General features: G+C 42.1%; 1 protein-coding gene across 2 annotated transcripts in view; it reads left to right on the forward strand.

Moving 5' to 3' along the window:
• Positions 1-8882, forward strand: part of RIN2 (Ras and Rab interactor 2) — a 333537-nt gene extending 324655 nt beyond the window's left edge. For both annotated transcript variants that reach the window (XM_063918164.1, XM_063918165.1), the window contains 2 exons: positions 832-995; positions 2067-8882. In XM_063918164.1, the coding sequence (XP_063774234.1) occupies positions 832-995; positions 2067-2399 (497 nt within the window). In that variant the 3' untranslated portion in view covers positions 2400-8882. The remainder of the gene's footprint in view (positions 1-831; positions 996-2066) is intronic.
• Positions 8883-12780: the final 3898 nt, after the last annotated feature.

A 12780-nucleotide genomic window follows, 5' to 3' on the forward strand; every position in this document is an offset into this window, starting at 1 on the left:
TCCTAGTGGTAGATAAACCACATCCACAGATAGAGCTGTTGGCAGAAAGTAGCAGTGATTTTCTCTCCAAGGTCTGTCTGTGATGTGCAGCGATTTTCCCTCAGATTCTTAAACGATTGCTCCCACTTACTGCTGCGTTATAGCCCCATAACCAGCTCCATACTGTTCTGATGGCACAGTGTTGCCTGGCAGGAGCGGAGCAGAGTTTGGTCTGTGTTATACGTAACTGTCAGCATTCCAGTTTAAACATTCCACTGCAATCTTATTAAGATTGCATTTTGCAAATTCTTTGAGGGCAATGAGGGGAGGGTGGTAAAAGTTTCTTCCATGCAACCTCCCGTAAAAGGTGTTTTGTCAAATGTCCTGGAAATTGATTTTCTACATTGAACAGGTTATTTTGTAGCGTGAACATGGCCGGCTTTGCACTATCCCTTCATAGACCCCACACACCCTTCCCATCCATATAAGTTCCACAAAATTTCTTCACAAAAGGAAATCTTATTTCTGAATTTCGACACAAAATAAGATTCTGTAGTTTGCTCGGAACACCTATTTGCAGTTACACAAACTGAGGCAAAAGCCCATTTTGCTTTAGTCCTTTGGTAGCCAGAACTAAACTAGAGCTACAAAAATCTAAGTAAGTAATTTAAACAATTTAATTTAATTTTGAGGAATATATTGAGGCAGCATTTCCATATACTTTCCTCCACTCACTGTTCGCTGTGATATAAACTGATTATTTTCTACACTGTTACACCATATACCTAGAATTCCAGTTGCAGGCATGTTTTTGTTGGCTGTGCATTCACACCTGCATCTTTTTTCTCTTAGGTGGCTATTACTTGACAAGTGCTTATGGGGCACTTTCCTTAATAAAGAATTTTCAGGAAGAGCAGGCAGCGCGATTATTAAATTCAGAGACCAGAGATACATTGAAACAGTGGCACAGGAGAAGAACCACGAACAGAACCATTCCATCCATAGATGACTTCCAGGTAAGACATGTCACACCAGGTCGGTCACATCCTTTACATGCCATGAAACAAACAGCAATCAAAGTATATTCTAATCCAACCTTATTGGGTGTCTGCTGGTAGCACCACATTTTTCCTTTGCACCAGTTTTGGTATAAGTTTTCCAGCACAGGTTCGGACTGCTCCACGGGTGTTCCGAGGAAATCCATGTGGGCCACACGCCCTCATCCTAGGGTACAGTAACTTGTTGGAGCAGGATCAGCTTTGGTTTATTTCTATGGAAACTACACCAATATTATCCCTCCAGCAAATCTAAGTGGGTGGTCCTGACACACCCCTGCCCCCTCCTTTATAAAGGGGCCCTGGTCATTGCATGTCCACTATAATGGTTGGCCAATTCCCCCTGGGCTGGCTGGCCACACTTCTTAAACTTGGGCCCCAACCACTGCATTCCCTGGTGGGCCCTCCATGCCCCAGTCCGACACTGTTCCAGAATAGCCTTTAGTACAAGTATAATTCTTGACAGAGTATGGTATACTGTTATTGCCAGTGTTGGTTATCATAGATGAAACAGAAGCAGAACTAAGTGGATGTAATGTAGAGTAATTCAAGATGGGATATTTCCGTCAGAATGTTGGGTTAGCCCATAAGATGGCTGCTTCCACTATATTTTTTTTTTTTAATGGATAAATATTTCACATAGAGATGAAAAGTCAATTTTATTTAGAAAAAAGAGGTTGTTACTATGGGGCTCTAGCAGCAGGCAGTGTGAGCACCTATGATCGCTAGAGTTTTGTCCAACTTACCCATTTTCAAGAAGCCTTTGTTTTATAATTGTATGCTACACAAATATAATGCTATGTAACGTGACACATACTGTATAGGAGTAGATTTACCAAACCTTCTAAAGAGCATTAGTGGAGGTGTTGCTCATAGCAACTACAGTCTAGTTATCATTTTATAGAATGTACTAGACTAGATAAATGATGTCTATAATCTATAGGGACAGCACTTCGACATGTCTTCTTTAGAAGGTTTAATAAACCTTCCCCATAATATCTATATACCCTTACTCTGTATTGTTTGTTACAGAACTACCTGAGGGTGGCCCTGCAGGAAGTGAACAGTGGATGTACAGGCAAGACGCTAATAGTTAAGCCTTACACGACTACAGAAGAAGTCTGCCAGATGTGCGCACAGAGGTTTAACATCAAGGACCACGAAATTTATGGCCTATTCCTTTTCATTGATGACACGTGGCAACAGCTCAGTGAGGACACTTACCCACAGAAAATTAAAGCTGAGCTTCACAGTCGGCCAAACCTCCAAGTCTATCATTTTGTGTACAAGCGTATCAATTACGACCCTCAGGGGATCATCAGTTATAATGATGATGACAACGATGATGATGATGTAGATTTCTAAAAAATCATCCCAAAACAAATAGTTTTGCACTCAGAATGGCTGTCTGCATCTAATACAACTCTAGAGGTGGAATCTTGCTGTATTGGGCATTGTGTGCTGGTGTGCACTTAAGTAAGTGTCAGGGGCCAGAATATGGTGATGTGAAAGTCGTCTTGCAATCAACATGGCAAGGATTCCTGGATTGAGCACTGACAGGGCTTCTTCTGATCCTATGAACATTGTTTGGAGTTATGGACTAATGAGGAGTTTTAGCATTTGTCACACTATGTGATGTTGGGTGCTGCTGGTTTTAGCCCCTGTACACGGACAGTACTCAAGGACTGAAGCATTGTGCCTGTATATTTTTAATTTTTGATAAACGGGTTTGTTTTTTTCAAGGAATAGAGGGAGTTTGGGGGATGAGGGAGACCTACGTATTGGTAGCATTTATTGGCACTGAAACTGAATTTGTCAATGAAACACGCACCATAACTCCTCCAATAGGTGTAAATATCCTGGGGTGCAAAGGTGTTTTCTCCGATGAACTGTTCATTTGTAAAAAAAACAAAAAACTTTAGGAGTGGAGTTTGTCTTTTGTATTATGTATATATTATGTATTTTTGTAAAAATAGTAAGTCAGTTTATTTTATAAGAGGCTGTTTTTAGTATTGTTGAGGCTTTATTTTAAACCTTGTGGTTTGTCAATGGCTATATGGTAGATGGCTTTTAGAACAAATAAAATTGATAATGTGCATCACTGGTGATGTCACTAGGCAAAACAAGCTGATATGGTTTCTAGGGTACCTATCTGTCCACTATACATCTCTCTGATTCTGCCGGTAATGTCTTGATGTTTACTTAAGCAGTAATTTTATATTTTTTTAAATTGCTAGTCACCTTGGGAATAGATAAAACTGAAAGAACATAAAATGTATGGGTCCACTTTTCTCAAAGGGAACAGTATTTGGAAAAACATATGACTTCAAAGCACCCCCTTGTAATTTTACGACACCAGGCGGGAGGTAGTTACTTGACCAGCGGTCATGAGATTGCTGGTCACAATACCGATGCCAGAATCCCGACTCCTTAAAGTCCCAGCAGTCGGCATGCCGAGTAACAGGGACTATTCCCACTCGTGGGTGTCCAGCACACCCATAGAGAGGGAATATAACACTTGCCACCGAGCCCGTAGGGGGCTTCGTTGCGCACGCATGCCCACACATACCCAACCCCACCAGGCATGTCATAATAGTAACACATGAAACCACTGGGGTTTCTGGTTTTTTCCTGATGACAGTGACTCACAGCAAGGTTTTTAAACTCTCTCATAGGGGCAGATGTATTAACCTGGAGAAGGCATAAGGAAGTGATAAACCAGTGATAAATGCAAGGTGATACACGCACCAGCCAATCAGCTCCAATATGTAAATGAACAGTTAGGAGCTGATTGGCTGGTGCCTGAATCACCTTGCATTTATCACTGCTTTATCACTTCCTTATGCCATCTCCAGGTTAATACATCTGCCCCATTGTGTGATTAAGTATAGCTATAGTGCCATTTTCTTCTCATGCTACTAGCTGGCATGTCTCCCACATCTGTCTCTTTTGTCATTGTGCATTCAGAATATGCTAATTCTGGCAGATAATATAGATCTCTAATACAAGTGATATAAAGTCTTGTTAGTAATATTTGTGTAATACACAAGCAATGTATGTATGAACTCCTGTAAATAATATCTGTATAAACAATGTGTTTTGAGGTCATCGCTTAGAATCTGTGAGTTCTGATCATCATCACTTCAGTATTGTGTATTACACAGGTTCTCAAACTCGGTCCTCAGGACCCCACACAGTGCATGTTTTGCAGGTCTCCTCACAGAATCACAAGTGAAATAATTAGCTCCACCTGTGGACCTTTTAAAATGTGTCAGTGAGTAATTAATACACCTTTGTACCTGCTGGGTTACCTGCAAAACATGCACTGTGTGGGGTCCTGAGGACCGAGTTTGAGAACCACTGGTGTATTATATTGGATAATGTGGCCTGTACATTATTATGGATATTAGTAGTCACCTCAGATTTCTGTGGCCTATAAGGAAGCAGTCTGCCTTGTGGTTTAATATGGTCACTGAGCTCCTCCATGACTTTTAATAGTGATATCATTTACATTGCAAAATGCATTATATAGAAGCAATCCGTACTGATGTCATTGCTTATAATCTCTGAATTCTGATGTCATCACTGCAGTATTTATTAGGAAATCTTATGTTCTATAAGGCATAACATTCTCCCTACATTATCTTATTAAAGATATTACAAATCACCTTGTGCTTTGATACAAAACTCATAGGGAGGATCTATTAAACCTTCCAAAGAGGACAAGTGGAGAAATTGCCCATAGCAATGAATAAGCCACTGGCTATCTTTTATTAAGTACAGTCTGTAAAATAATAGCTATGTAATAGCTGGTTGGTTGATATGGCAACTTCTCCATCTGTTTGATACATCTCTTCCTTAGTGACTAAAAGGAGGAGATTCAAAATGTTTTTTTGGTGCCCAAAGTAAATTACGTGTCCTAAATCACCAGGTACATCTAAACTGGACTAAAATAGTGGCTGCAATACCAAAAGTCCACTTCTTGCACATATCTGTATGCCACCTCAGGAGGCTGCGAGCAATAATGCCAGCGCCAGCAGTGATCGTGCCTGAACGGCAGCACAATTGAATTGCTGCCATCGGGCACCATCCAGTGGCGGGCACCTAGAAAACAACTGTACCACCCTCTAAAAGTATCTGTATAAATTTTCTTCCTGGAAACCCTGACGTGGGTTTTTGTAAAAGGCAATTTAAACAAAACACGCTATTTATACTGTATTTCCCACACTTTTAAAATATGTATTAATGTTACTGGAATTATCTCATCTGTCTCCAGCCTTTGTTTGACTACACTGTTTGATGCAGTGCATCAGAGTAATGTTACCTGGTTATTATGTAAAAGTTTTAAAACATAATAAGAAAGAAACAAAACTACTATAGTTTATCATAGATATGTTTTGTAGAAAGTTCTATGACAGTTTCGGGTAAACTGTAAGGGTTTCTTTTTATTTTAACTATAAGTCATTACTGTGCATGTGATTAACATTTAATATATAAAGAACATGTTATCTCTTGCTGGCTCTAGAGCATCACATCTATATGTTTAATGGATACTTTTTAATATAACGCAAATTGTTTGTAGGCAATTTTTATTTTATGAGATTCAGTTTGTTTCTCAATTTGTATCTTTCATTGTGTTTTTTTAGAAGGTTTTGGTGTATGTGTTTGGTATCTTTCTTGTCTATGTATCTCAGCTGTCAGAATGAATCTGTTACATATGGCAGCCCCAATATAGCAGGGAAGATATACCAGTAACAGAGGGAATAAATGCAAGTGGAAAAAAAAAATGGAAAAATGCACTGCTAGTTTTATACGATCTGACAAGAACCACCGCACAATTCCAAAAGCCAAAAGTCACAGACTTAGGTGAACATTTACTAAGCAGTGATAAGAGTGGAGAAGTGAGCCTGTGGAGAAGTGCCCATGGCAACCAATCAGCACTGAAGTAACATCTATAATTTGCATACTATAAAATGATATAGAGCTACTGATTGGTTGATGGGGCAACTTCTCCACTGGCTCACTTCTCTGCTCTTATCACTGCTTAGTAAATGTCCCCCTTATTTTTGTAAACTAGGTGTCTACTGTATGTACTAAGCCTTGGAGAGAGATAAAGTGGACGGAGATAAAATACTAACCAACCAGCTCCAGTCATGTTTCAAACACAGCCCGTAACATGGCAGTTAGGAGCTGATTGGCTGGTACTTTATCTCCGTCCACTTTACATAAGCTGATTTCAGCCCAATAAATATGTGGGTTTCAAATTTTGTGAAATTTCAGCAATTCAAAGATATGGGCCCTCCAGTGTTTGCAGAAAAACATCAATGTGTTTATATGGCTTATAGCTTAGCCAAAGAAAGAAATAGCATTTCAGCCATGGCTCTGTCATTTCTATAATCTCATCTGGTCTTGAATTAGTAACTTCCAAAAATAAAAATTATGATGAAATACACAACTGAAATCCGACACCCATCAGTCATGCTTCGAACTTAGGGCCTGATTCTGAGATGTACAGTACATAAACCTGATAGTATCTGTACATCTCCGATGGCGGTGTGTGGTGTGTCCTCCCATGTAGTGCCCCCTGAGCCACAGCCTGATTGACAGGCTGCAGGCATAGGGGGGGGGGGAGGGGGTGAAGCTGGGCAGCATTCACAAAAATGTTATCCCATTTCCTAAGGGTGGTAAGACCAGGGTCTGCTTCTTCTGACACAGATTTCCTGGCCCCAGCAGCATGAACAGCCCAGCTATTCTGCGAAACCTGAGGGTTACTGTGTGGGGAAAATGCAGAATAATTGAATAGCTCTAGCATTAAACCCAGAGCTTTTTGTGGGACACTACGAACTTATTTGGATATGCCCAAATATGATAAAAAGGGAAAGTTTATCCACAGAAGCAGGACCATAGGGAGAGGTGAGGAAAGGCACCCTGCAGCCAGTAATGCTGCTTCAGCGCTGACAAAAGGCACTCACCCTTTAGATCAGTGGTTCTCAATTATTTTTTTATTACAGCACCCTAGGGTGTCAGAATTTTTTTCATGGCACTCCTAGGCCAAAAGTTTCTTACTGAGAAATTTAGAAATAAATATTAAATGAAGTAAATTGTGTTATGTTGTGTGGTGTGGGACAAGATTTGCTTTGGTTCATCCACTTTGTTTATGATTGGCAGCCACCAGCACTGGTTTTGCCTATTACATTGACCATACATCATTTTAATTGGCCCTGGACCACCAATCCAAGGCACCCCTGCACGTGTCTCGAGGAACCCCAGGGTGCACAGCACACAGTTTGAGAACCACTGCTTTAGAGTGTAGTGCTACCGGGCAGCCCTTCACTTTCTCCTGAAAGTGGCTCTGTCCACTCACATGATATCAGATTTTCAGAGGCGGAACAGGTAGGCAGTGGGCTCTGCTCCAGCGCTGCACAGGGTAGTCAGTGAGGACTTCTAATATGCATAGACAGTATTTTGACCAGCATTTTTAATGCCATATGCATAATTGCATTGCATTTTCAGGTATCTTATTTTGTCTAGGCGTATGAATCTTGTCAAAGGACAATTCTACAAATTAAAAAAATATAACCCTTAATTAACTGCACATACACAAAAAATAAATAAAGGCTGGGGCAATATATTTGGAGCAGCAGTTGGGGTCAGATATTGAAAACTTACTACTGGTGTGCTCATATCACTGAGTGTGAGTATTGCAGTTCTGAGCACACGTCTTGTGTGCTTGATATTTGCATCACATGCCTTAAATTATGGGGGGCCACACAATGGAAGTATAATACTTGTGCTCTGTGGGCATGAGTGTGTTTAGAGCTGTAATAACACTTCATATATATTCTAATATTAAAGAAACCCAGTATACTGTACAGTATATTACTAAGCAAATAACAAATCTAATTACAACTAGACCCTGTTATTTCCAACTTTAAATGTTGTCATCTAGTTCTAGGTGCTTTATTTTAAAGTACTTTTGAATGTGGCTTGAACATAATCATATTAATTTCACGGTATATATATATATATTTTTTTTTTTAATGTCTTTCTTTGGCTATTAAAAAAATCCCCAAAAAGATTTTGAGCAATATCCTTAGTACATTGGCAAATATGTTATATGCTAATTTTTTTGTTACAAGTAATAAAATCAATACATACAATTGAAACCTAAAAGCTTATGTAAAAGAGCACCTATAAATAGAATCACTGGAGCAGAACCTTTCAATAAATTTATTATGAATAAGGGACTGCTATGGGCACCTTGATCTGACCTTGATACTGTAATTCTCCACCTTCCCAAGTTCATTATCACCAGCACTGAAAAAGATTATAGATGGAATTGGTTAAAGTTCTACATAACTCTTGTTTGGCAAGAGCAGTGGCACAGGAAAAGAATGTAGTAAGTGGTAATAAGTGATGAAATATAGGACTGTATCAGTACTGTACTAGTCTGCTGGCTCAGACAACACACAAAATGTAATGGAAGAAGTTTTGATACAAATCTTGAAATGGGTTTGCTGGTACATACCCTGTAATCCTGTTAGATTGTACAACATACTTATATGACTTCATGAAAATAAAAAACACTAATTATTTAAAGTCATTTCATTGTATGTAGTTTGCTTTTACAATAAAGAAAAAAATATATTAAAAAAAAGTGTTTCTTTTCATGGAACAAAATGATGTATTCAAAAACAGAAAAATGTGTTTTCAGTCTGTATTTTGGCACAAGTAAATGGGGACTTGTAAATGGTCAACTTAATAAATTAGACGAGTCTCCCATACATTCAAATGTCTTGTGATATGTATGTATTTTGCACATAATAAACTGTAATGTTGTTTGGATAAGTACGTGTGCTGCTTACTTCATTGTCAGATTTTAGGAAAGCAAAGTACTACACTTGCATCGTAAAACTACAGCAATTAATGGGGCCCCATATGCAATGACTGTCCTTCCCCTAGCAACCTTATAGCCACTTTACTACACTTACAGCACATATCTCATGCTAGATTACTTATCTGTGTTCTTTGTACCACTACACATCTCAAATGGCTAAAGAGGGACACGTAAAAAAAACTTAGAATTTCAATGAAGCTAGTCCCAATGGGTGATGTCTGTAATGATAGGATGGTTGGTCACAAACTATCCCATACAGCATGCTCAGTGTTAGGTGCCGCGGTCCGCGGCGCCGCTCGGTCTGCTTCCGAGCGACGCTCACGGCCGCCGCACCTCCCTCCCTGCCCGGCGCCTAGCAACGCCAGGACGCCGTGCGTACTGTAGCCGCCGGGTCCATGGCAACGCTAGGACGCTGGGCGTCCTCAGCCGCTGGGTCCATAGCAACGGGGACGCCATTGGCGGACCGCGCTCCCCGTTGCCAGATAGGATTGATTAGTTGCTCGTGCAGCAGGGCAGCTGCACGGCAACTAGTAATTAGGGTATGGGGGCTGGTCTTGCTGGCCCTCCTGTCATTGGCCAGCAGGGTCTTTTTATGGGAGCCAGCACACTGCAGCCTCGCCGGTGATAGCTTCCTGTATGCTGTTCCTGCCTTGCAACGTCTGTTCCTGGTCAGCTGTATCTGGTCGCTCCTGCTCCCTGTGCTCCTGAGTTCTGGAGTTCTGAAGCCGGTCCTGGGAATCCTTCCTGTCCAAGTGAACCTGTTGCAGTCATCTGGGGGTTCTCGCTTGTTGGGGTTCTCTCCCGGTTTCGTGAGTAGCGGCTTCTGCCGCGTGTTGCGGCCTAGGCCGCTTAGTCCTTGTGTTAATTTTGTATTGGTGGTTTTTGCGGAGGTTTCCGCTTTTCACTGTCCTCCCTGGAACTCGGCGGTGCCGTGTGGGGGAGTGGACAGTGGTATCTTTTGTTGTTCTTTTCCTTTGGCGGCGTGCCGCACATATATTTAGTTTTAGGGTAGTTAGTAGCCCCTAGCTTTCTGTTTGCTTTAGTTAGAGGTCCCCTTGTTATTATCCTGTCTCGGTTCACGCCTTGTCTCACTCTAAGACCTGGGGGCATTGGAGTTGGGCAGACCTAATTTGCCCTTCAAACGCGGCTGCCGTGGGCCCAAGAAACCATAGTCACTCAGGCGTGAACAGACCACACGGGTAAAACAATGGAGGTAGGGTGCTAGGGGCTATTCCCGTACCACCCCTTATTTCAGCGTCACGTCCTGGTGCTCTGGACACACTACGCAACATCTCTCTAGTTCTGAGCATCAGGAACGTAACATTATCACCGGCCCAAAAACAACAAAAAAAGAATAATATAAAGAGTTATTTGTTTTTGGTGGGCCTTGAAATTCGGCCTCATGAATCCGGCAGTATTAGGACCGAATCCAAGCCAGCTTTTGGCCAACCAGATTCAGGAACTAACTTAGATGGTTCAGGATCTTACTCTTCGGGTGAGATCGCAGGAAGATCTTTTGCAAGCCTCCGCGAGTATGATTCCAGAACCAAAGATGCACCTTCCTGACCGTTTTTCAGGTAACCGAAAGGATTTTTTTAATTTCAAGGAAGCTTGTAAGCTTTATTTTCGTTTAAGGCCCCGATCCTCTGGTACTGAGTCTCAACGGGTCGGGATTGTGATGTCTTTGCTACAAGGCGATCCGCAAACCTGGGCTTATGGGCTAAAAGCCGATGATGTTGCCTTGCTTTCTGTAGATGCCTTTTTTAAGTCTCTAGGCCTTCTGTACGATGACCCTGATAGAGAAGCGTCGGCTGAGAGCCACCTGCGTGCACTTAAGCAAGGGAAAAATCCAGCAGAGGCGTATTGTACCGAGTTTCGCCGTTGGTCGAACGACTGTGGCTGGAATGACTCGGCCCTGTGCAGTCAGTTTCGCCTCGGTTTGTCTGAAGTTATTAAAGACAGTCTCCTTCAGTACCCCGCTCCAGAGACTTTAGACAAACTCATGGAGCTTGCTATTAAAATTGATCGTCGTCTCCGGGAGCGGAGGGCTGTGTGTATACTTTCCCTGAGGACGTCGAGGAGCCCATGCAAATGGGTCTTTCCCGGCTGTCCCCAGAGGAAAGAACCAGAAGGCTTAATTCTGGTCTTTGCTTGTATTGTGGTGGCAAGGGACATATCGCACGTAATTGCCCGAATAAGCAGGGAAACGCTCTGACCAAGTGAATTGTGAGGGGGTTCACTTGGGTCTGCAATTGATCTCCTCTACTGATTCCTTATTAGTTCCTGTAAAAATTTCCTTTGGTAGTCTCAGTTCGTTGGTGTCGGCCTTCGTCGACAGTGGAGCTGCTGGAAATTTCATGGATCTTGGTTGGGCTCCACAGATACCTTTGGATAAACGTATCACCATGCACGGCTTGGATGGTGGTCCGCTTTCTAATGGGGTAATCACTCACCGCACAGCTCCAGTACAACTGACAGTGGGGGCCCTACATTCGGAGAAAATAGAATTTTACCTTACCCATTGTCCGGCTGTCCCCGTAGTTTTGGGTCACCCCTGGCTTGCCTTTCATAATCCCACCATAGATTGGCGGTCTGGGGAGATTTCCCGATGGGGTCCCTTTTGTATTAAGGAATGTATTTCCCGTCCAGTCCGGGTTGCGGCAGTCACCCCAGAACTTATTCCTTTGGAATATCAGGACTTTGCCGTTGTTTTCTCCAAGGGTAATGCGGATATTCTGCCTCCTCATCGGTCCTATGACTGCGCTATTGACTTAGTTCCCATGCCTCTTTGCCTAAAGGGAGACTATATGCCCTGTCTGGGCCGGAAACTACGGCAATGAATGATTTATGTACAGGAAAGCCTAAAAAAAGGCTTCATTAGGCCCTCGAAATCTCCATTGAGTGCAGGGATCTTTTTTGTTGAGAAAAAAGATGGGTCGCTCAGACCATGTATTGATTATCGGGCTCTGAATAAAATTTCTGTTAAAAACACCTACCCCTTGCCACTGATTTCAGTACTATTTGATCAGCTCCGGACTGCCGTTATCTTTTCCAAGATCGATCTTAGAGAGGCTTACAATCTCATCCGAATAAAATCTGGGGATGAGTGGAACACGGCTTTCAGCACACAGTCGGGACATTATGAATACCTGGTGATGCCGTTTGGGCTGTCTAATGCTCCTGCTGTATTTCAAGATCTCATTAACGACGTCCTTCGCGACTTTCTAGGAAAGTTCGTAGTCGTTTATTTAGACGACATTTTTATTTACTCTGAGTCTTTTGAACAACATATTACCCATGTGCGACTGGTCCTTCAGAAGTTACGGGAAAATCATTTATACGCCAAACTGGAGAAATGTGATTTCCACATCACAGAAGTGTCCTTCCTGGGGTATATTATTTCTCCTAAGGGGTTTTTCATGGAACCAAAAAAATTCCAGGCCATCCTAAATTGGGCACAACCCACGAACTTAAAAGCAATTCAGCGCTTTTTAGGGTTTGCAAATTACTATAGGCGTTTTATTCATACCTTCTCAGGTTTGGTTGCTCCTATTGTGGCATTGACTAAAAAAGGAGCGGACCCTTCCAATTGGTCGCCTGAAGCCAAGTCTGCCTTCCTGGCCTTAAAGCAAGCCTTTGTCTCAGCTCCAGTACTCAGACACCCTAACCCGGATCTCCCCTTTATTGTCGAGGTCGATGCCTCAGAGGTTGGAGTGGGGGCTATCCTTTCTCAGGAAGACCCGGAGTCTCAGGAATTACACCCATGTGCCTTCATGTCCAGAAAATTCTCCTCCGCAGAATCCAAGTATGATGTTGGTAATCGAGAATTGTTGGCAGTTAAATGGGCTT

The sequence above is a fragment of the Pseudophryne corroboree genome, chromosome 4 (assembly GCF_028390025.1).
Source record: "Pseudophryne corroboree isolate aPseCor3 chromosome 4, aPseCor3.hap2, whole genome shotgun sequence".
NCBI lineage: Eukaryota > Metazoa > Chordata > Amphibia > Anura > Myobatrachidae > Pseudophryne > Pseudophryne corroboree.